At 50.6% G+C, this 25,369-nt stretch overlaps 1 protein-coding gene across 1 annotated transcript in view; it reads left to right on the forward strand.

Annotated features, from left to right (window-relative positions):
• Positions 1–6,469: 6,469 nt before the first annotated feature.
• Positions 6,470–25,369, forward strand: part of dgat2 (diacylglycerol O-acyltransferase 2) — a 106,926-nt gene continuing 88,026 nt past the window's right edge. The window contains exon 1 of the mRNA XM_072477432.1: positions 6,470–6,679. Within this exon, the coding sequence (XP_072333533.1) occupies positions 6,640–6,679 (40 nt within the window). The 5' untranslated portion in view covers positions 6,470–6,639. The remainder of the gene's footprint in view (positions 6,680–25,369) is intronic.

Here is a 25,369-nt window from a genome sequence, read left to right on the forward strand (position 1 = left end):
TGTGTGTGAGTGCGCGGTGTGTGTGACTGTGTGTGAGTGCGCGGTGAGTGTGACTGTGTGTGAGTGCGTGGTGAGTGTGACTGTGTGTGAGTGCGCGGTGTGTGTGACTGTGTGTGAGTGCGCGGTGAGTGTGACTGTGTGTGAGTGTGACTGTGTGTGAGTGCGCGGTGAGTGTGACTGTGTGTGAGTGCACGGTGAGTGTGACTGTGTGTGAGTGCGCGGTGAGTGTGACTGTGTGTGAGTGCGTGGTGAGTGTCATTGTGTGTGTGACTGTGTGTGAGTGTGACTGTGTGTGAGTGCACAGTGAGTGTGACTGTGTGTGAGTGCGCGGTGAGTGTGACTGTGTGTGAGTGCGCGGTGAGTGTGACTGTGTGTGAGTGTGCAATGAGTGTGACTGTGTGTGACTGTGTGTGAGTGTGACTGTGTGTGAGTGTGACTGTGTGTGAGTGCGCGGTGAGTGTGACTGTGTGTGAGTGCACGGTGAGTGTGACTGTGTGTGAGTGCGCGGTGAGTGTGACTGTGTGTGAGTGCGCGGTGAGTGTGACTGTGTGTGAGTGTGACTGTGTGTGAGTGCACGGTGAGTGTGACTGTGTGTGAGTGCACGGTGAGTGTGACTGTGTGTGAGTGCGCGGTGAGTTTGACTGTGTGTGAGTGTGCGATGTGTGTGACTGTGTGTGAGTGCGACTGTGTGTGAGTGGGCGGTGAGTGTGACTGTGTGTGAGTGCGCGGTGAGTGTGACTGTGTGTGAGTGCGCGGTGAGTGTGACTGTGAGTGAGTGCGCGTTGGGTGTGACTGTGTGTGAGTACGCGGTGAGTGTGACTGTGTGTGAGTGCGCGATGAGTGTGACTGTGTGTGAGTGCGCGGTGAGTGTGACTGTGTGTGAGTGCGCGGTGAGTGTGACTGTGTGTGAGTGTGTCTGTGTGTGAGTGCGCGTTGAGTGTGACTGTGTGTGAGTGCGCGGTGAGTGTGACTGTGTGTGAGTGCGCGGTGAGTGTGACTGTGTGTGAGTGCGCGGTGAGTGTGACTGTGTGTGAGTGCGCGGTGAGTGTGACTATGTGTGAGTGCGCGGTGAGTGTGACTGTGTGTGAGTGCACGGTGAGTGTACCCAATATGCACTGGTAAATCTCTCACAAACAGCAAGACAATGAACGCAAAATACTGCAGATGCTGGAGATCTGAAATAAAAACAGAGGGTGCCGGAAAAACACAGCCGGCCGGGCAGCATCTGTGGAGAGAGAACGTTTTGAGTTACAAATAGGGTTGCCAACTGTGATGCAATGTATTCCTGGAGGTTTCATCACATGACAGCCCCCCCCCCGCCCCGTTCTCCAGCCATTAGTCAGCCAACACACCCATTCTTGTGACGTACGGCCATCCTGGGCGAACATGAAAGAAATAAAGAGCCATTACTCAATTGGATGATGCTTGGCTGTACGTGGGAAAGAGAAATGGTCAAAGGCCAAAGAACTGCGCTGTAATGTTCAAAAGAAAATGGCGGAGGAATAAACAATTGGTTTCATTGTCCCCGGGATTTCTTATTCCTCCAATGTTGCACACATCACAGACTCCCATCATTGCAGAAGGAGGCCATTCGGCCCATCAAGTCTACACCGACCTTCCGAAAGAGCCCACTCCCCCACCCTATAATCCCACGCATTGATCATGGCAATCCACCTAATCTTCACATCATTGTGACTGTGGGACGGAACCGGGGGGGGGGGGGCCTGGAGGAAACCCATGCAGACACGGGGGAGAACGTGCAAACTCCACACAAAACAGTCGCCCGAGGCCGGAATCGAACCCGGGTCTCTGGAGCTGTGAGGCGGAAGTGCTAACCACTGTGTCTCACCAGGCGATTGATCTTAAACTCCTGGAGATTCGAGGCCAATCCTGTGGAGTCTGTTTCACTGCTGTTCACTGAGGGACATGAGTACCAGAGGAAACATGAGGAAAACAATTGCTCAGAGAGCCAAATCAATCAGTATTTCATCACAGGAAGAGTCTCGTCCCTCCCCCTGCAAAAATTGTAACAATTGGAGCTTTCATGACGGCGATTAGTAAATAAAGGGAGGTTTATGAAAGGCAAACAAGAGCAATCTTACTCTCACCCAGTGACCAGCAGGGGTCGCTGGATGGCAATCAGAACTGAACTTGTCACATCCTTATCATGGCCGGAATTCTCTGGCCATTAGGGATCTCTGCTCCTGCCGGCACTGCACCACCACTCACGGGTTTCCCCGGCAGCCTGGGGCGGCTTTAATGGGAAATCCCATTGACAAGCGCCGGGAGTGTAGAATCCCGCCGCCAGTGAACGGCACGCTGCCGAGAAACAGGCGGCTCGGGCAACTAGAGAATCCCACCCAGAATTCCCTGCTGTATTCAGCTGATGCAACACCAATCAGGTATTGTGCAATCACTTCATTAACTGGCTGAGCAAGGCCTAGTATCTATTTACAAAGTCTCTCACACTAATTTATGTAATGGGGTAATACATCAGGGTGGGAGCACACTCGCTCCCCGCACTCCCCCCCCCCCCCCCACCCCTTCCCCGCGCCCATCCCCAGTCAGAATGTCGTGGGTGCCCCACTCCTATAACATAGAATCTTGGAATTTACAGTGCAAAATGAGGCCGTTCGGCCCATTGGGCATGCACCGGCCCTTGGAGAGAGCACCCTACCCAAGCCCACACCTCCACCCCCTCCCCGTAACCCAGCAACCCCATCTAACCTTTTGGACACTAAGGGGAAATTTAGCGCGGCCAATCCACCTAACCCGCACATCTTTGGACAGTGGGAAGAAACCGGAGCACCCGGAGGAAACCCATGCAGACACGGTGGAAACGTGTAGATTCCGCACAGGCAGTCACCCGAGGCCAGAATTGAATCTGCGACCCTGGAGCTGTGAGGCAGCAGTGCTAGCAATAAAAAGAAAGATTTTAATTTCTGCAATGCCTTACGCGATCCTCCGAAACACTTTTCAGCCGCTGAAGTGCCATTTGATGTGTCGTCACCCTTGTAATGTTGGAAAACAGCAGACAGTTTACACAATGTGATTACGGTCGATTTCATCAGCTTTAGTGGGAACAGTTTTGGCCGGGAAACCATAACTCACCTTTGCAGTAGTGACCTTAGGATAGCAACGTGGGAGTAGGAGTCAACCATTCAGCCCATCAACACTGCTCTGCCATCCAATTAGATTATGGCTAATTGTCTACCTCAACTGCGCTTTCCTGTGCTACACCTTATCCCTCGATGTCATTAGGCTCCTGAAATCTATTGATTTCTGTCTTGAACCTGCTCACTGATTGAGCTTCCATAACCCTCTGGGATAGAGAATTGAAAGATTCACAAGCCTTGAGTGAAGACACTGCTCCTCATCTCGTTCCTCAATGACCTGCCTCTTATTCAGAGCTTTGACAGCCATTGGAAAAGGGCCGACGAGGCCTCTGCTTAACATCCGAAGAACAGCAAGATTTGACCTTCTCAAGGGCAATTAGCAATGGGCAATAAATGCTGGTTCCAGCCGTACATCCCATGAAAGAGTTTTTTTAAATGACAATACAGTCTTCCCTCAGTAATTCACTGGAGTACCAGCTGTGCACTGAAATCTCTGGACGAGGTAGAGAATCCACTTAGTCCCATTTCCTGCATTGACGAGCGCCAAGCGCCAGTGCAGGAAGAGGTGGTGGCATCATTTTTAAATGGTAATTAAAAAATAAATTTAGAGTACCCAATTCTTTTTTTTTCCAATTAAGGGGCAATTTAGCGCGGCCAATTCACCTACCCTGCACATCTTTGGGTTGTGGGGGTGAGGTCCACGCAGACACGGGGAGAATGTGCAAACTCCACACGGACAGTGACCCAGAGCCGGGATCGAACGCGGGTCCTTGGTGCCGTGAGGCAGCAGTGCTAACCACTGCTCCACCGTGCCGCCTTGAAATGGTAATTTTTAAAGGCCTCAAGATCCGCTCAAAACCCCAACTTTGCAATGAGAGGGTCCCTGCACCCCCTTGACACTGATAGCCTGGCACCCTGGCAGTGCCCATGCCCATCTGGAAATGCCATCTGGGCTCTCTGGCAGGTGGGGTGCCCAGGTGGCATTAGTGGTGCCAGGGTACCATCCTTCTCAGAACTCGAACACCCAGGGGCCTCTGGCCACCTGGGAGACCTCCCAAGTGCATTAACGAGGGTGTTAAATCTTGCGAGAAGCCTCTCGTAATATTTAACGGCCTCATCGCGTCCTGCGGCACGGTAGCACATGGTTAGCACTGTTGCTTCACAGCGCAGGGTCCCAGGTCCGATTCCCGGCTTGGGTCACTGTCTGTGCGGAGTCTGCACGTTCACCCCGTGTCTGCGTGGGTTTCTTCCGGGTGCTCCGGTTTCCTCCCAAAAGATGTGCTGTTAGGTGAATTGGACATTCTGAATTCTCCCTCTGTGTACCCGAACAGGTGCTGGAATGTGGCGACGAGGGGATTTTCACAGTAACTTCATTGCAGTGTTAATGTAAGCTTACTTATGACACCAATAAAGATTATTATTATTAATTTAGCGCGACGAGGCCGGTAGATTGTGGCCTTAGTCACTTTTTGGGGCCTTGGGGAGTTTCTCCCAATCAGAAGGTTGTGGGTTCCAGTCCCACTCTAATACCTGAGGGCACTGTGCTATTGTAGGCATTGTTGTGAAGCTGAGATGCCAAACTGAGGCCCTGCCTGTCTTCTCAGGTGGGTGCAATAGCTCTTATTTTGAAGAAGAGCAGAGGAGTTGGCCCAGGTGGCCTGGCCAACATTGCCCTTTCAATTGAGATCACCAAATGAACAGGTATCCGCCTGGTCGCTCTCATATTTGCTATTTGTGGGAGATTGCTGTGTGTAGTCTGGCTGCCACATCTCCAAATAACAACAGCGGCTACACTTGTAAACTACCTCATTGGCATGAAGGGTGCTATGGAAATGCAAGTCTTATGTGTCTGCAGTGGTTCAGGTGATGGTAATGTGTGGCTCTTTAGCGTGACACTGGCTGGAGATAATTCTAGAATCGCTACAGTGCAGGAGGAGGCCATGTGACCCCTTGAGCCTGCACCGACCCTCCGAAAGTGTACCCTACCTAGGCTCCCTCCCCCACCCTCTCCCCGTAACCCCACCTAACCGTTGGACACTAAGGGGCAATTTTAGCATGGCCTATCCACCTAACCTGCACATCTTTGCACTGTGGGAGGAAACCGAGCACCCGGAAGAAACCCACGCAGACACGGGGAGAACGTGCAGACTCCACACAGTCGCCCGAGGCCGGAATTGAACCCGGGTCCCTGGCGCTGTGAGGCAGGTGTCTAGCACGAGGGGACATAGCTTTAAATTGAGGGGAGATAGATATAGGACAGATGTCAGAGGTAGGTTCTTTACTCAGAGAGTAGTAAGGGTGTGGCATGCCCTGCTTGCAACAGTAGTGGACTCGCCAACACTAAGGGCATTCAAATGGTCATTGGATAGACATATGGATAATAAGGGAATAGTGTAGATGGGCTTTAGAGTGGTTTCACAGGTCGGCGCAACATCGAGGGCCGAAGGGCCTGTACTGCGCTGTAATGTTCTATGAAGACCGTGCCACCCCATGCGTCATGAATGAGAGGGGGGGGGGGGGGGGGTTGGCTGTGTAGTTAGACATTATGTGGAGATGCCGGCGTTGGACTGGGGTGAGCACAGTCCGAAGTCTTATAACACCAGGTTAAAGTCCAACAGGTTTGTTTCGATGTCACTAGCTTTCGGAGCGCTGCTCCTTCCTCAGGTGAATGAAGAGGTATGTTCCAGAAACACATATATAGACAAATTCAAAGATGCCAAACAATGCCTGGAATGCGAGCATTAGCAGGTGATTAAATCTTTACAGATCCAGAGATGGGGTAACCCCAGGTTAAAGAGGTGTGAATTGTATCAAGCCAGGACAGTTGGTAGGATTTCGCAGGCCAGATGGTGGGGGATGAATGTAATGTGACATGAATCCCAGGTCCCGGTTGAGGCCGCACTCATGTGTGCGGAACTTGGCTATAAGCTTCTGCTCGGCGATTCTGCGTTGTCGCGCGTCCTGAAGGCCGCCTTGGAGAAGCTTACCCGGAGATCAGTTAGACATTGACAGCTCAAACTTTCTCCAGCCCTCCTGGACAAACCATTCCGAAATGACCAAAGGCAGGGGGGGGGGGGGGGGGGGTGCATTGGGACTGTGCCATTCAAACCCTCTCAAAAGGAGAGGATAAATAGGAAAATCAACTGCACAATTGCATTTCTATTCACATGCATTGCAAATTGACCCTGACTTTTGCTGCATTGTTCAAGAGCAACAGCCTGCATTTTAAATGCCCAGACAGTGGAGACTGGTAGCAACTGCTGTCGGTTTGAGTAGCAGGTTGGAGATTCCCCTCCTTTGTTCCAGAGGCAATGGTTTGCCCCGACTATTAAAGGACCGGTCCTGGCGCTACTCTCTCGCTTTTCTTCCCACTTCTCTCCCTGTCTCCCCGCTCCCTTTGTTTTAAGCGCTGCAAAAAGTATATCCATCTGCACTTATCATTTGCAGCATTAAAACGTGTAGCGACCCACCCGCCTCTTAATTTAATTCGGAGGGCAGAAAACCCAAGATATAAAGGAAAGAAATGAAGACCATCATTGCAGCCCATTCAGGAATCTTAAGAGGTAAGCGCAGACTTCAGCTTTGCAATGAACCTTTTGTTTTATTTCCCCCTCGATTTTTAAGTGTTCTTTTTAAATGGAGTAATGTTTCAGCAGCAGCCGCCTGCCTTCAGATGCATTGGGTGTTATTTATTTTTCCTGATGTAGGTTAAGTGCTGAAGGCATTGGGGTGAGCTGGGAACACACACTGTGTTGCTCAAAGTTACAGGGCAGAATCTAAAGTTAGGTCTGACTTTGGGCGGTGTGATAGTTTTTTTTAAAAAAAGTATGAAGATGCTGAATATCTTTTATATAACTTGATCCAGGCAAGCTTTAAACAGCTCGGATTATCCACACAAATACCTTTGCACTGTCTGGAAGTGGATCATTTATTTGTAGGACACCAGATTCGACAATTGTATTATAAACAAGGTGCAAATAGGTACTGTACCTTACGGCTAGTTAGATTGGCCCTAAATCCTCACTTGTGCCTGCTGTTAAAATGCCTGACTGCCTTGCGCTCTGACTTTTTAAAATATAAATTTAGAGTCCCCAATTCCTTTTTTCCCCCAATTAATTGGCAATTTAGGTGGATTGGCCATGCCAATTTTCCCCTTAATGTCCAAAAAAGGTTAGCTGGGGTTACTGGGTTACGGGGGATAGGGTGGAATCGTGGGCTTAAATAGGGTGCTCTTTCCAAGGGCCGGTACAGACTCAATGGGCCGAATGGCCTCCTTCTGCACTGTAAATTCTATGATTCCCGTACCAGCCTCCCCGAACAGGCGCCGGAATGTGGCGACTAGGGGCTTTTCACAGTAACTTCATTTGAAGCCTACTTGTGACAATAAGCGATTTTCATTTCATTTCATTTAGCGTGGCCAATCCACCTACCCTGCACGTCTTGGGTTGTGGGGGTGAAACCCACGCAGACACGGGGAGAATGTGTGAACGCCACACGGACAGTGACCCGGGGCCGAGATTGAACCCAGGGCCTTGCGCTCTGAGTGTAAAAATGTGTCTGTTTTAACTCCGTGGTCTCCCCCACCCCGAGTCAGAAGGTTGTCTCTTCAAATCCCACTTCTGCGCGTAGCGCCTTTGACGAACCGTGGCCTGCGACGGCACAGGGCGAGGTCCTCGCTCACCCAGATCAGGGATCGAACACCCCACTCTGGTGGTGGTGTTCTGAACCACTCCCGCGCCATCTAGCCAACTGCAACACCAACCACCCTCCCCAAATCCCAGTAAAGAGCACAAAATTCCGGTTGACATGCCCAGTCCCGAGGAATTTCTGCACTGCTGGAGGTGGCATCTTTCAGATGAGGTGCTAACCCTCGAGGCCCTCCCCTCTATCCCCTCGGCTTGATCCAATCGCACCATTTTGAAGAGCAGGGTAGTTCTCCCCAGTTGTGCTGGTCAACATTTAGCCCTTCACCAATATCCTGAAAGTGGATCATTGCATTGTTCTTTGTGGGGCCATGTTGTGTTCGAATTAGCTTCTGTGTTTCACCACAGGGACTACACTTCAGAAGAACTTTAATTGGCTGTAAAATGCTTTTGACACAGGAAAGCCACTGTGGAAATGCAAGTCTTTTATAAGCATAAATATAAAGTGTGTGAGCGTTTTTTGCACTGACAGGAAACGATTCATTTTAACTGTTCATCTTGGCGGCACGTGGCACAGTGGTTAGCACTGTTGCTTCACAGCACCAGGGACCCTTGTTCAATTCCCGGCTTGGGTCACTGTACGGAGTCTGCAGATTCGCCTCGTTTCTGCGTGGGTTTCCTCCGGGTGCTTCTGGTGCAGTTAGGTAATTTGGACATTCTGAATTCTCCCTCTGTGTACCCGAACAGGTGCTGGAATGTGGCGACTAGGGGCTTTTCACAGTAACTTCATTGCAGTGTTAATGTAAGCCTACTTGTGACACTAATAAAGATTATTATTATAATGTAATGGGTTCTGGTTTTGCATTTCACGTCAGCTCGTGAAATTAGCTTCTGAAACTTGACTGTTCCAGTTTCTGATCGCGATCTTATTCCAACAAATACTTGGCAAGTGCCTGGCTGTGACCACTGGGCAGTCCAGTTGCACCATTCTGCCTCTAAGTAGGTCACTCAAATGCGATGTCTTTGTAAGCTCTGAGAAATATTGTTACTGCCTTTTTAATGAGCCAATAATGGAAGTTTTATGGCCTCGATAATGATCAGTGCTGTTAGTTTATCATGGGCGGGATTCTCCGCACCTCCAGCTGCCTGTTTCTCACCCGCGTGCCATTCACTGGCGGTGGAATTATATCTTCCATGCGCTTGTCAATGGGATTTCCCATTGAAACCACTCCACACTGCTGGGAAACCCGGAAAAGGGGGGCGGGGTACGCTGCCTGTTGGAAAAGTCAATCTCAACAGCCTGAGAGTTCCAACCCATTTCTTTTTGTGAGATATGGACAGAATTCTGGAAGAGGATTTCCTACACGCTGAGCAAATGACCCCACTTCCATGTCATTAAAGCAGCACTTGTTCAAGATTGTAGGGTGTAGCGGTGCGGCAATTGCATTCGACATCACTGGGCAAGATCTCAATCCCTGCGCGTTTCACTAGGTGACAGCAGTGGCTCACTGGGTGCAATGCTTGCCTCGGAGTCCGACGTTTGCAGGTCTGGGGTCCAGAGGTGCGAACCTCACAAACTCCGCTGACAGTTCCGACTAAAGGAAATGAGGTGCTAACCTGAGGTCCCGTCTGTCCATTTGGGTGGATGTTTAAAATAAATCCCCCCACAACAACTCCCTTGAAGAAAAGCTGAGGGGTGGTTTACTCGGTGTTCTGACCAATATCTACCCCTCACGCAAGATGGCAGATATAGTGGGCGCAATTCTCCCGTCGGGAGACTAAGTCCCGACGCCGGAGTGAAAACTGGAGTGTTTCAGTCCGGCGTCGGAGGCCGTTCCCAGCCCCCTATTCACCCGCCCTCCCGGGGGCTAGGAGCGGCGCCGCGTCATTTACGTAAATGACGCAACCGGTGCCGCGCAAATGGCGCCACGCATGCATGCGCGGGTTGGCCAGCACCAACCCGCGCATGCGTGGTTGCCGTCCTCCCTGCGGCCGCCCGGCAAGAAGATGTCGAATGGATCTTGCAGGGCAGCGGAGGAAAGGAGGTCCTCCTTCAGAGAGGCCGGCCCGCCGATAGGTGGGCACCGATCGCGGACCAGACCCCTTTTGAGTCCCCCCCCCCCCCCCCACACACCCCGGTGCAGGAACCCCCCTCGCCCCCCCACAGGCGCCCCCCCCCCCCCCCCCCCCAAGCATTCCCACGCTGTTCCCGCCGGCAGCGACCAGGTGTGGATGGTGCCGGCGGGAACCTGTCGTGTTGGGCAGGCCGCTCGGCCCATTCGGGTCGGGGAATCGCTGCTCGCCCATTACCAACGGCAAGCGGCGATTCTCCCAGCAGCCAGCTGTGATTCGCACCGCGCCGGTTTGGGGGGGGGGGGGAGAGAATTGCGTGCGGGCGTCGGGGCGGCGTGGCGGGACTCGCGCGGCGCCCGGGCGATTCTCCCACCCGGCGTGGGGGGTGGGGAGAATTACGCCCAGTTTATTTCATTGCTGTTCTTGGCCACTTGCTGTGCATTAATTGGTGGCTGCATTTCCCACGTTACAAAGTGAGTATGCTTCAAAGTAAGTTATTGGCTGAGGTCATGACAGATGCGATATAAATATAATATATAAACGCATTTGTCTTTTCATTATAATTGGGAAATGTGCTCCCAAGAAATATTGGTTTACAATATCAAAGTTAATAAAAATGTCTTAGACTTATTTACGTATTACATGTGGACTTAATGCTTAATATTGCATGACTTTTCACATTTGAAGAGGCTTGTTTTTCGGTCAAGAAGGGGAGTGTAAAAGGTGGATGAAGCAGCAATGTGGGACACAGCCTCACCTTGGCCTGCCACTGCACAGGATTTGGTCTTCCCCAGGTACATTAAAATCCCATCTAAAAGCATCAGGCATTGTGCCCAGCGTAGAGCCACATCCTGGTTGTGGGGGATCTGGGTCAGGTTGTCAAAAGCATAATCCGTGAGGGATTGGAAACCGGACACACTAACTTGCCTAACCACCCACTTGTCAATCTGAAAGGTGGATGTATGGGCACAGCAATCTACCCTTGAACAAGCTGTATTGTATAGTACATCGGTACTTTGGTCACAAGATTATCATCATCATACCAGTTTTGTTGAATAGCTTTCCCATTTATTAAAAGTTTTGCATTTATATAGTGCCTTTCACAACCTGGGCGGCACGTTTGCACAGTGTTTAGCACTGTTACTTCACAGCGGCAGGGTCCCAGGTTCGATTCCCGGCTTGGGCCACTGCCAGGAGTCTGCACGTTCTCCCCGTGTCTGCGTGGGTTTCCTCCGGGTGCTCCGGTTGGCCCCCAACAAATGCCAAAAGACGTGCTTGTTTGGTGAATTGGACATTCTGAATTCTTCCTCTGTGTACCCGAGCAGGTGCCGGAATGTGGCGACTAGGTGCTTTTCACTGTAACTTCATTGCAGTGTTAATGTAAGCCTACTTGTGACAATAATAAAGAGTATTACCTCCGAACATCCTAGAGCTCTACAGCCAATGAAGTGCTTTTGAAGCTTAGTCGCTCTTATATAGGAAACAGTGGTCAATGTGTGCACAGTAAGATTCCACAAACGGCAATGCGATAAAGACCAAGCGATCTGTTTCTTTCAGTGATGTTGACTGAGGGTTATAAATATTGGCTAGGATTCCAGGGAGAATTTTGTTGCTCTTCTTCGCAATAGTGCAATTGGTTCTTTTTGTGTGCCCATGAGAGGGCAGAGAGGATATATTGCCCCATCCAAACGATGGCCACTCCAACAGTGCAGTACACCTTCAGTGCTGCCAACCTAGATTATTGTGCTCCAGTCTCTGGAGTGGGACTTGAACTGGCCACCAGCTCAGGTTGGACCAGCTCAGGTTGGAAGTGCTACACACGCAACTACAACTGACGTTGTGTGAGGAACATAATTTAGTGTGTCTCATTTCACGTACCTGGTTGCTGCTTCACAGTTTACTCTTCCCTGGGGGAGGAGGAAAATGAGACCAGGTCAGTGGACAATGACATCTCTTGGAGCTCGAAGGGCACAGTCTGCTGGAGGGAGGAGAGAATTGAAATGCTTCTCTCGCTGTTCACAGAATCACAGAAAACGCAATGCAGACGAGGTCTATCGGCCCTTTGAGTCTGCAATGACACATGAAAAACAGTTGGCCTACCTGCATAATCCCATTTACCAGCATTTGGTTCATAGCCTTAAATGTTATGACGTGCCACATGCTCATCCAGGCACTTGTTGAAGGATTAAACCATTGGCTGTACATTGGTAGTGACTTGACATTCAAGGATCTGAACATCTGACTGAGCGTGAAAATGAGTGCAGCTCCAACAAAATTCAAGCTCGACGCCATCGAGACAATGCAGGCACCTGATTTCTTTCTTTTTTAAAAAAAATATTTTATTGAAAATGTTTGGCCAACCATCACAGTACATTGTGTATCCTTTACACAATAATATGACAATATAAATAACAATGGCCAGTTTTATAAACAATAAATAAATAATATATAAACAGAAACAAAACTAAATGGCAACTGCCTTGTCCCAGATAAATATTCTCCAAAAATATGTTTTAACAGTCCAATATACAATTATCTATAACAACAACCTATACATATTATACTTATATATTAACATCCCTGAGAATCCCTCTGGTTTCCCCCCCCCCCCCGGGCTGCTGCTGCTGTCTTCTTTTCCATTCCCTCTATCTTTCTGTGAGGTATTCGACGAACGGTTGCCACCGCCTGGTGAACCCTTGAGCCGATCCCCTTAGGACGAACTTAATCCGTTCCAGCTTTATAAACCCTGCCATGTCATTTATCCAGGTCTCCACACCCGGGGGCTTGGCTTCCTTCCACATCAACAGTATCCTGCGCCGGGCTACTAGGGACGCAAAGGCCAAAACATCAGCCTCTCTCGCCTCCTGCACTCCCGGCTCTTCTGCAACCCCAAATATAGCCAACCCCCAGCTTGGTTCGACCTGGACCCCCACTACCTTCGAAAGCACCTTTGTCACCCCCACCCAAAACCCCTGTAGTGCCAGACATGACCAGAACATGTGGGTGTGATTCGCTGGGCTTTTCGAGCATCTCGCACACCTATCCTCTACTCCAAAAAATTTGCTAAGCCGTGTTCCAGTCATATGCACCCTGTGTAACATCTTAAATTGTATCAGGCCTAGCCTGGCACACGAGGACGATGAGTTTACCCTACTTAGGGCATCAGCCCACAGCCCCTCCTCAATCTCCTCCCCCAGCTCTTCTTCCCATTTCCCTTTCAGCTCGTCTACATAATCTCCCCCTCGTCTCTCATCTCCCTATATATGTCTGGCACCTTACCGTCCTCCACCCGTGTCTTTGAGATCACTCTGTCCTGCATCTCCTGCGTCGGGAGCTGCGGGAATTCCCTCACCTGTTGCCTCGTAAAAGCCCTCAGTTGCATATACCGGAATGCATTCCCTTGGGGCAACCCATATTTTTCAGTCAGCGCTCCCAGACTTGCAAACGTCCCATCTACAAACAGATCTCTCAATTGTGTTACTCCTGCTCTTCGCCATGTTCCATATCCCCCATCCATTCTCCCCGGAGCAAACCTATGATTATTTCTTATCGGGGACCACACCGAGGCTCCCGTCTTTCCCCTATGCCGTCTCCATTGCCCCCAAATTTTCAGAGTAGCCACCACCACCGGGCTTGTGGTGTATTTCTTCGGTGAGAACGGCAACGGCGCCGTCACCATGGCTTGTAGGCAAGTCCCCCTACAGGATGCCTTCTCCAATCTCTTCCACGTCGCTCCCTCCTCTTCTCCCATCCACTTACATACCATTGAGATGTTGGCGGCCCAGTAGTACTCACTCAGGCTCGGTAGCGCCAGCCCCCCCCTATCCCTACTACGCTGCAAAAATCCCTTCCTCACTCTCGGGGTCTTCCTGGCCCACACAAAACTCATGATACTCCTCTCAATCCTTTTGAAAAAAGCCTTCATGATCACCACCGGGAGGCACTGAAACACAAAGAGGAATCTCGGGAGGACCACCATTTTAACCGCTTGTACCCTCCCTGCCAGTGACAGGGATACCATGTCCCATCTCTTGAAGTCCTCCTCCATCTGTTCCACCAACCGCGTTAAGTTTAACCTATGCAATGTACCCCAATTCTTGGCTATCTGGATCCCCAAGTAACGAAAGTCCCTTGTTACCTTCCTCAGCGGTAAGTCCTCTATTTCTCTGCTCTGCTCCCCTGGATGCACCACAAACAGCTCACTTTTCCCCATGTTCAACTTATATCCTGAAAATTCTCCAAACTCCCCAAGTATCCGCATTATCTCTGGCATCCCCTCCGCCGGGTCCGCCACATACACCAATAAATCGTCCGCGTAAAGAGATACCCGGTGTTCCTCTCCTCCCCTGAGTACTCCCCTCCACTTCCTGGAACCCCTCAATGCCAGGGGCTCAATCGCCAGTGCAAACAATAATGGGGACAGAGGACATCCCTGCCTCGTCCCTCTATGGAGCCGAAAATACGCAGGCCCCCGTCCATTCGTGACCACGCTCGCCATCGGGGCCCTATACAGCAGCTGTACCCATCTAATATACCCATCTCCAAAGCCAAATCTCCTCAACACCTCCCACAAATAATCCCACTCCACTCTATCAAATGCTTTCTCGGCATCCATCGCCGCCACTATCTCCGCTTCCCCCTCTGGTGGGGGCATCATCATTACCCCTAGCAGCCTCCGTATATTCGTGTTCAGCTGTCTCCCTTTCACAAACCCAGTTTGGTCCTCATGGACTACCCCCGGGACACAACCCTCTATCCTCATTGCCATTACCTTGGCCAAAATCTTAGCGTCTACATTTAGGAGGTCTATAGGACCCGCATTGCAGCGGGTCTTTTTCCTTCTTTAGGAGAAGCGATATCGTTGCCTCCGACATAGTCGGGGGCAGCTGTCCCCTTTCCTTCGCCTCATTAAAGATTCTCATCAGTATCGGGGCAAGCAAGTCCACATATTTCCTATAAAATTCGACTGGAAATCCATCCGGTCCCGGTGCCTTCCCCGCCTGCATACTCCTAATTCCTTTCACTACTTCCTCTATCTCGATCTGTGCTCCCAGTCCCACCCTCTCCTGCTCCTCCACCTTAGGAAATTCCAGCCGGTCCATGAAGCACATCATTCTCTCCTTCCCATCCGGGGGCCGAGCTTCGTATAATCTTTTATAGAATGCCTTGAACACTCCATTCACTCTCTCCGCTCCCCGCTCTATCTCTCCTTCCTCATCCGTCACTCCCCCTATTTCCCTTGCTGCTCCCCTTTTCCTCAATTGATGGGCCAGCAACCTGTTCGCCTTCTCCCCATACTCATACTGTACACCCTGTGCCTTCCTCTACTGTGCTTCTGCAGTACCCGTTGTCAGCAAGTCAAATTCTACGTGTAACCTTTGCCTTTCCCTGTACAGTCCCTCCTCCGGTGCCTCCGCATATTGCCTGTCCACCCTCAGAAGTTCTTGCAGTAACCGCTCCTGTTCCCTACTCTCCTGCTTTCCTTTATGTGCCCTTATTGATATCAGCTCCCCTCTAACCACTTCCTTCAGCACCTCCCAGACCACTCCCACCTGGACCTCCCCGTTATCATTGAGTTCCAAGTATTTTTCAATACACCCCCCTCACCCTTAGACACACCCCTTCATCTGCCATTAGTCCCATGTCCATTCTCCAGGGTGGACGCCCTTCTGTTTCCTCCCCTATCTCCAAGTCTACCCAATGTGGAGCGTGATCCGAAATGGCTATAGCCGTATACTCCGTCCCCCCTCACCTTCGGGATCAACGCCCTTCCCAAAACAAAAAAGTCTATTCGCGAATAAACTTTGTGGACATAGGAGAAAAACGAAAACTCCTTACTCCTAGGTCTGCTAAATCTCCACGGGTCTACTTCTCCCATCTGCTCCATAAAATCTTTAAGCACCTTGGCTGCAGCCGGCCTCCTTCCAGTCCTGGATCTCGACCTGTCCAGCCCTGGCTCCAGCACCATATTAAAATCTCCCCCCATTACCAACTTTCCCACCTCTAGGTCCGGGATGCGTCCTAGCATGCGCCTCATAAAATTGGCATCATCCCAGTTCGGGGCATATACGTTCACCAAGACCACCGCCTCCCCCTGTAATTTGCCACTCACCATCACGTATCTGCCCCCGCTATCCGCCACTATGGTCTTTACCTCAAACATAACCCGCTTCCCCACTAGTATAGCCACCCCCCTGTTTTTCGCATCTAGCCCCGAATGAAACACCTGCCCCACCCATCCTTTGCGTAGTCTAACCTGGTCTATAAGTTTCAAGTGCGTCTCTTGTAACATAACCACGTCTGCCTTAAGTTTCTTAAGGTGTGCGAGTACTCGTGCCCTCTTTATCGGCCCGTTCAGCCCTCTCACATTCCACGTGATCAACCGGGTTGGGAGGCTTTTTACCACCCCCCCCCCCCCCCTTGTCGATTAGCCATCCCCTTTTTCCAGCTCCTCACCCGGTTCCCACGCAGCTGTGTCCCCCCCCAGGCGGTGCCCCCCCTCCCACCCCACCCCATTCCGGCTCTCCCCTCTCCCCAGCAGCAGCAACACAGTAACTCCCCCCTCCCACCCCCACCCCCCCCCCCCCCCCCGCTAGATCCCCCACTAGCGTAGTTACACCCCCCATGTTGCTCCCAGAAGTCAGCAAACTCTGGCCGACCTCTGCTTCCCCCCGTGACCTCGGCTCGCACCGTGTGACGCCCCCTCCTTCCTGCTTCCCTATTCCCGCCATGATTATCATAGTGCGGGAACAAAGCCCGCGCTTCCCTTTTGGCCCCGCCCCCCATGGCCAACGCCCCATCTCCTCCACCTCCCTTCCTCCCTCCACCACCACCTGTGGAAGAGAGAAAAGTTACCGCATCGCAGGATTAATAACATAAAACTCCTCTTTCCCCCCCTTTTTCCCCCCCTCTTTGCCCCCCATACTCGCCCCACCACTTTGTTTCAAACGTTCTTTTTTAATAACCCGCTTATTCCAGTTTTTCTTCCACAATAAAAGTCCACGCCTCATCCGCCGTCTCAAAGTAGTGGTGCCTCCCTCGATATGTGACCCACAGTCTTGCCGGTTGCAGCATTCCAAATTTTATCATCTTTTTGTGAAGCACCGTCTTGGCCCGATTAAAGCTCGCCCTCCTTCTCGCCACCTCCACACTCCAGTCTTGATAAACGCGGATCACCGCGTTTTCCCATTTACTGCTCCGAGTTTTCTTTGCCCATCTAAGGACCATCTCTTTGTCCTTAAAACGGAGGAATCTCACCACTATGGCTCTAGGAATTTCTCCTGCTCTCGGTCCTCGCGCCATCACTCGGTATGCTCCCTCCACCTCCAGCGGACCCGCCGGGGCCTCCGCTCCCATTAACGAGTGCAGCATCGTGCTCACATATGCCCCGACGTCTGCTCCTTCTGCACCTTCAGGAAGACCAAGAATCCTTAAATTATTTCTCCTCGCGTTATTCTCCAGCACCTCCAGCCTTTCCACACATCGTTTATGGTGTGCCTCGTGCATCTCCGTCTTCACCACCAGGCCCTGTATATCGTCCTCGTTCTCGGCAGCCTTTGCCTTCACGACCCGAAGCTCCCGCTCCTGGGTCTTTTGCTCATCCTTTAGCCCTTCGATCGCCTGTAATATCGGGGCCAACAGCTCCTTCTTCATTTCCTTTTTAAGTTCTTCCACGCAACATTTCAAAAACTCTTGTTGTTCAGGGCCCCATGTTAAACTGCCACCTTCCATCGCCATCTTGGTTCTTGCTTGCCTTCCTTGCCGCTGCTCCAAAGGATCCACTGCAATCTGGCCACTTCCATCTCCTTTTTCCATCCGTTTCCAGGGGGGATTCCCTTCTGGTTTACCGCACAGTGCTTCTAGCCGTTAAAATTGCCGTTGGGGCTCTTATTAAGAGCCCAAAAGTCCGTTCCACCGGGAGCTGCCGAAACGTGCGACTTAGCTGGTCACCGCCGCACCCGGAAGTGTCTCAGCCACTTGATTTCTAACCCATGCACTACCCTGAGCACTCACTCCCTCCATTACCAGATGCATTGCAACAACTTAGCCAGGCTCCTACAACATTACCGACCTGTGTCGTCTACCATCTAGAAGAGGAAGGGCAGCAGGCACTTGGGAACATCATCAACTGGAGGTGCTCCTCCCAGTTTGTACACCATCCTGACTTGGAACTATATCACAGTTCCTTCACCATTACTGGGCCAAGATCCTGGAACTCCCTCCCTAACAGCACTGTGGGTGCACCTATACCACTTGGACTGCAGCGGTTCAAGAAGGCGACTCACCACCGCCTTCTCAAGGGGATGGGCAATAAATGCTGGCATTGCCAATAACATTCACATCCTGTGAAAGAATAAAAAACAAACTAACCCTCTTCTTTTGTCCCCTCCTCAGAACACCACTCATTCCTTCCAAGGTTGAGTCACTTAAGCCCCACTATTGTAGCACGGTAGCATAGTGGTTAGCACAATTGCTTCACAGCTCCAGGGTCCCAGGTTCGATTCCCGGCTTGGGTCACTGCCTGTGCGGAGTCTGCCCGTTCTCCCCGTGTGTGCGTGGGTTTCCTCCGGGTGCTCCAGTTTCCTCCCACAAGTCCAAAGATGTTCAGGTTAGGTGGATCGCCCTAAGTATCCAAAATTGTCCTTGGTGTTGGGTGGGGTTACTGGGTGATGGGGATAGGGTGGAGATGTGGGCTTGGGTAGGATGCTCTTTCAAAGAGGCGGTGCAGGCTCGATGGGCTGAATGGCCTCCTGCACTGTAAATTTTTTGATTCTATGATTGTGCAGAGTGATGTGCAGTGCCACTAATGAAAATATGAAGGTACCGTTGGTTGAAGAAGAAGCTTCTGCAATTGTGCCCAGGAGCTGGCCGTGGCTAAGTTGGCAGCACTATGTCAAAAGGTAGTGGAATCCAGTCGCCCTTCCAGAGCGTTGAGCACAAAAATCTAATTTGATTACTCCGGTGTTGTACTAAGAGAGTGCTCCGCAGTCCGAGGTTCCATCTTTCAACTTTGACATCAAACCGAAGCTCAGTCCATCCTCCGGGGGGGGAAACGGGAAAGATCCAAAGCCCACCCCCCCCCTCCCCTCCCCGCCCGCCTCCCCCTCCGGGGTTGCGCCAGGTCCGCCAAAAGTCCACTGAGCTTCGGTGGAGCTGGGCGATTATGGTGGCAGCCGCGCGGGAATGGATAATCACAGACAGCGGCACCATTTTGAAGAAGAGAAATTCTGCGCCGTAATTATCCTTCAGCACACACAGCTTTAAAAACATCCGATTGTTATTGCATTGCTGTTTGTGAGAGCTTGCTGTGCACAAAGCCCGCATGCGTCGGCCTGGTGCTGAGAGGCCTACTCCTGTTCCTATGTTCCCATATCACTCAAAAAAACAAATACACGCAGGGTTTGCTCATCATTCAATTAGATCACGGCAGATCAGGGGCTGGTTTAGCTCAGTGGGCTAAATAGCTGGCTTGTAATGCAGAACAATGCCAGCAGCGCGGGTTCTATTCCCGTACCGGCCTCCCCGAACAGGCGCCGGAATGTGGCGACTAGGAGCTTTTCACAGTAACTTCATTGAAGCCTACTTGTGACAATAAGCTATTATTATTATTATCATCTACCTCAACTCCACTTTCCCGCGCAATCACCATATATCTGGATGTCATTAGTCACCAGAAGTATATCGATTTCTATTCCGTCTTGAACATGCTCAATGGTTGAGCTTCCATCGTCCTGTGGAGTTGCGAATTCCACAGATTCACCAACCTCTTAAGGGAAAAACTCCTCCTCGTCTCAGTCTTAAAAGGCCTGCCGCGCACACTCCCAGGCCAGTTCCTTAAGGAATACCTGAAGGCCCTACACAGATCAGAATGAAGTGGCTGCGTGAACAGGACAGGAGGCTTCAGAAAGGACCCTCTTCCCCAGAAGCAAACAAGGACTGGCTCTGTTGTTTAAAGCTACTTTTGTGGATATGTCTCCATCTAACTTCTTCAAACTTTGCTTCGCGCACCCAGACCAAACCGAGACTGAAAGTGCGACAGGTTTGCTAAAGTTGATGGGAGATGAATGACGGACTTTATGATATGGGATCAGGATAACCAACAGTGCAATGTAACCACTTCCCAAATCCTGCCCTCTGCACCTCGCTTTGCTTTAAAATATACCTCTTCGGGCAAGCACTCATCCTAATGACTCATTCTCTGGCTTTGTGTTAGTTAGTGCCTGATGACGGTCATGTGAATCATTTTGCAAAGTTTTACTGTGTTAAAGGTGCTATAGAGTTGTTGTAGTTCCTGGCTATATGTGCTGTCGTAATTCTCATTGAAACCAGAATTCTTTTCGGTTTGCCTTTTCACGGGTAGTTCCATGTTCAATGATTTATCTGTCAATGACCGATTTGGGAGGAAGAGCAGTTGGTTCATTGACATGAAGCACGATGAGTTGGTAACTTTTGTGACTGTACTGAGGGCTGCCAAGGAATCCTGTCCAAGTTGTGTTCGATTGCAAATTTGGCATTTGGTGTAGTTCCAGAACTCTGCACCTGGCAGCAGGTTTGTCAAAGGCCTGAGCCGGGATTTCCCATTCCTGAAACTTAAGTGTTGAAGCCGGGGCAGGATTCATGGAGTTCCACGACAGCAAAACTGGTGGCGCACCTGGATTGGTTCAGTGACTGCGGAGGGGCTAGCACGGCGCCACGTGGAACACTATCAAATCCAATACAAAACGGTGCCGGATTCGCGATTGACACTCCGGAGGCTGACAAGCTGCAGCCGCATATATACGTTTCACTCGGCGCGCGTGCACACACAACCATCCCAACAAGATGGCACTGGTTGTGCTGGAGCGCCATCCCGCTGATAGGTCGGCTGGGGACCAGAGGGCATCTAGAAGGGTGGCCTGGGGGGACCTCTGTACAACCCATGGCTTGAGGGCAGCACAGCTGCATGGCTGCCTTGCAGGCTATGGCAATGGTGTTCCATGCCTGTCCACCCTGACCCCACAGCCCACCTCCTGGCCACCCCCACTACCCCCACTACTCCTCTCCTCCCCCCCCCCCACCCCCCCTCATCCCTGGCGGAACCTCCTGGTCAGCGGCACAGCTGTCAGCGGCACAGCTATCAGCAAACTATGGCAATGTTGGACACTTTCCGTACCCTCTCTCCCTCTGCAGCCGCAGCGCCTTTTTCTCGATAAGTGAACCGCGCCGTCGGGAACTCGCCCCGTCAGAGGTGGAGAATCGCGGCGGCCCCGGAGAATACATGGGGCTGGATTTTCCGCCCTGCCGCACCGCATTTCTATTTCACCCCGCCGGCGGGATTCTCCGTTACTCCGGCTGGTCAATGGGGTTTCCCATTGTGGGGCAGCCCCACGCCTGCGGGGAAACCCCCGGGCTGCGGCAAAACGGAGCATCCCGCCGGCGGAGAATCCAGCCCCAGGTCAGGCCCGCTAATGGCATTTACTGTAGATGTGGAACGCATTGACGCAGCTGTCGAGGCGTCGGACAATTGCAATTTGGCGTGAAACTGGCGCCCGCCACGATTTTGCCGTCAAAACCGATTCTTCACCCAGATCGCGTTTTCCGATTTCAGCATCAGCCGATGGAGAATCCTGAACCTGTTATCTTGGGAATTAAAAAGAATGTCCTTGGCACTGGCACTGGCGGGGGCGGGGGGGGGAGGCGGAAGCGGGAGAGAGGGATATTGGGAGTATTGATTGGACGCTCCTTTTTCTAAAAAGTTGGCTGTTTTTTTGATCACATCAGTTGCACGCAACATGTGAGCGGCAATGTTTACACAAGGGGTTGGAACTCTATATTCTGACTTGGAATGATACAACAGAGAAGGAAGCCATTCAGTTCATTGTACCTATGGAATCTCATTGAAGACCGACCAATTAGTCCCACTCTTCCCAGGTCTTTTTCCATAGACCTGCACGTGATCCCGTTTCAAATATATAAAATCACAGAATTTGAAATTAAATGGAATGAAAATCGCTTATCATAGAATCATAGAAGTTTACAGCATGGAAACAGGCCCTTCGGCCCAACCAGTCCATGCCGCCCAGTTTTTACCATTAAGCTAGTCCCAGTTGCCCGCACTTGGCCCATAACCCTCTATACCCATCTTGCCCATGTAACTATCTAAATGCTTTTTAAAAGACACAATTGTACCCGCCTCTACTACTACCTCTGGCAGCCCATTCCAGACACTCACTACCCTCTGAGTGAAGAAATTGCCCTTCTGGGCCCTTCTGAATTTCTCCCCTCTCACCTTAAACCTATGCCCTCTAGTTTTAGACTCCCCTACCTTTGGGAAAAGATGTTGACTATCTACCTTATCTATGCCCCTCATTATTTTATAGACCTCTATAAGATCACCCCTAAGCCTCCTACGCTCCAGGGGAAAAAGTCCCAGTCTATCCAGCCTCTCCTTATAACTCAAACCATCAAGTCCCGGCAACATCCTAGTAAATCTTTTCTGCACTCTTTCCAGTTTAATAATATCCTTCCTATAATAGGGTGACCAGAACTGCACACAGTATTCCAAGTGTGGCCGTACCAATGTCTTGTACAACTTCAACAAGACGTCCCAACTCCTGTATTCAATGTTCTGACCAATGAAACCAAGCATGCCGAATGCCTTCTTCACCACCCTGTCCACCTGCGACTCCACCTTCAAGGAGCTATGAACCTGTACTCCTAGATCTCTTTGTTCTATAACTCTCCCCAACGCCATACCATTAACTGAGTAGGTCCTGGCCTGATTCAATCTGCCAAAATGCATCACCTCACATTTATCTAAATTAAACTCCATCTGCCATTCATCGGCCCACTGGCCTAATTGATCAAGATCCCGTTGCAATCCTAGATAACCTTCTTCACTATCCACTATGCCACCAATCTTGGTGTCATCTGCAAACTTACTAACCGTGCTTCCTAAATTCTCATCCAAATCATTAATATAAATCACAAATAACAGTGGACCCAGCACCGATCCCTGAGGCACACCACTGGTCACAGGCCTCCAGTTTGAAAAACAACCCTCTACAGCCAATTTTGAATCCAATTGGCAACCTCACCCTGGATCCCGTGAGCTTTAACCTTCTGCAACAACCTACCATGCGGTACATTGTCAAAGGCTTTGCTAAAGTCCATGTAGACAACGTCTACTGCACTGCCCTCATCTACCTTCTTGGTCACCCCCTCAAAAAACTGAATCAAATTTGTGAGACATGATTTTCTACGCACAATGCCATGCTGACTGCCCCGAATCAGTCCTTGCCTCTCTAAATGCTTGTAGATCCTGTCTCTCATAATACCTTCTAGCAACTTACCTACTACAGACGTTAGGCTCACCGGTCTGTAGTTCCCAGGCTTTTCCCTGCTGCCCTTCTTCAACAAGGGCACAACATTCGCCACTCTCCAATCTTCAGGCACCTCACCTGTGGCTGCCGATGATTCGAATATCTCTGTTAGGGGACCCACAATTTCCTCCCTAGCCTCCCACAACACCCTGGGATACATTTCATCAGGTCCCGGGGATTTATCTACCTTGATGCGCTTTAAGAACTCCAGCACCTCCTCCTCTGTAATATGCACACTTCTCAAGACATCACTATTTACCTCCCTTAGTTTCCTAACATCCATGCCTTTCTCCACCGTGAATACCAATGAGAAATATTCATTCAGGATCTCACCCAACTCTTGTGGCTCTGCACATAGATGCCCTTGTTGATCCTTAAGAGGCCCTACTCTGTCCCTAGTTACTCTTTTCCCCTTTATGTATTTGTAGAATCTCTTTGGATTCTCCCTTGCATTATTTGCCAAAGCAATTTCATGTCCCCTTTTTGCCCTCCTGATTCCCCTCTTAACTCTATTTCGACAATCTCTATACTCTTCTAGGGATCCACCTGATCCCAGTTGCTTATGTACGTCATATGCCTCCTTCTTCTTTTTGACCAGAGTCTCAATATCTCGAGTCATCCAGGGTTCCCTACTTCTACCAGCCTTACCCTTCACTCTAAAGGGAATGTGCTTACCCTGCACCCTGGTTAACACATTTTTAAAAGCCTCCCATTTACCAGCTGTCCCTTTGCCTGCCAACAGTCTCCCCCAATCTACCTCTGCAAGTTCCTGTCTGATACCATCAAAATTGGCCTTGCCCCAATTAAGAATTTTAACTCTTGGGCCAGACCTATCATTCTCCATAGCTATCTTAAAACTAATGGAGTTATGGTCACTTGTCCCAAAGTGATCTCTCACTAGCACTTCTGTCACTTGCCCTTCCTTATTTCCCAAGACGAGGTCAAGTTTTGCCCCCTCTCTAGTCGGTCCATCCACATACTGAATGAGAGATTCCTCCTGAATACACTCAACAAATTTCCCTCCATCCAAGCCCCTAATGCTATGGCTGCCCCAGTCAATGTTGGGAAAGTTAAAGTCCCCTACTACTACCACCCTATTATTCTTGCAGCTATCTGTAATCTCCTTACATAGTTGCTCCTCAATTTCCCGCTGACTATTTGGGGGCCTGTAGTACAGTCCTATCAAGGTGATCTCTCCCTTCTTATTTTTCAGTTCCACCCATATAGACTCAGTGGGCGAACCCTCGGATATATCCCCTCTAAGTACTGCCGTGATGTTCTCCCTAATCAAAAACGCCACTCCCCCTCCTCTCTTACCTCCTGTTCTATCCTTTCTATAGCATCTGTACCCCGGAACATTGAGCTGCCTGTCCTGCCCCTCCCTTAGCCATGCTTATTGTCACAAGTAGGCTTCAAATGAAGTTACTGTGAAAAGCCCCTAATCGCCAGTAACCCCACCTACCTTTTTGGACACGGAGGGGCAATATAGCATAGACAATTCACCTAACCTGCACATCTTTGGACTTGTGGGAGGAAACCGGAGCACCCGGAGGAAACCCACGCAGACACGGGGAGAAAGTGCAGACTCCGCACAGACAGCCACCTGAGGCCGGAATTGAACCTGGGACTCTGGAGCTGTGAAGCAGCAGTGCTAACCACTGTGGCACCATGCCGCCCAAATTCTTTTTTGAAAATTGCTACTGAATCTGCTTTCTTTGCTTCCACGACACAGATGGTGAGGAGACTGTAATGCCACTGGACCAGTAATCCAGAGTCCCAGGCTAACGCTCTGGGGGACATTGAGTCTAAATCCCACCAAGGCCGCTGGTGGAATTTAAATTCAGTTAATAAATTTGGAATATAAAGCTAGTCCGTCTTGGTGACCGTGACGACAAACCCATCTGGTTCACGTTCCTTCAGGGAAGGAAATCTGCCGCCCTTACCCGGTCTGGCCGACATGTGACTCCAGACCCACAGCAATGTGGTTGACTCTTAACTGCTCCTCTGAAAATAGCCAAGCGGGACGCTCAGTTCAACAAATGCTGGCCTGGCCAGTGACACCACAACCCATGAAAGAATAAGAAAATATGGCAGACCACAGCAGCTTTGTGCCACTTTACTTAATGAAATATAATTCAGAGTGAAGAATGGAGACTAAATTCTCTCCAGGTAATGT

This window comes from Scyliorhinus torazame, chromosome 15, assembly GCF_047496885.1.
Source record: "Scyliorhinus torazame isolate Kashiwa2021f chromosome 15, sScyTor2.1, whole genome shotgun sequence".
NCBI lineage: Eukaryota > Metazoa > Chordata > Chondrichthyes > Carcharhiniformes > Scyliorhinidae > Scyliorhinus > Scyliorhinus torazame.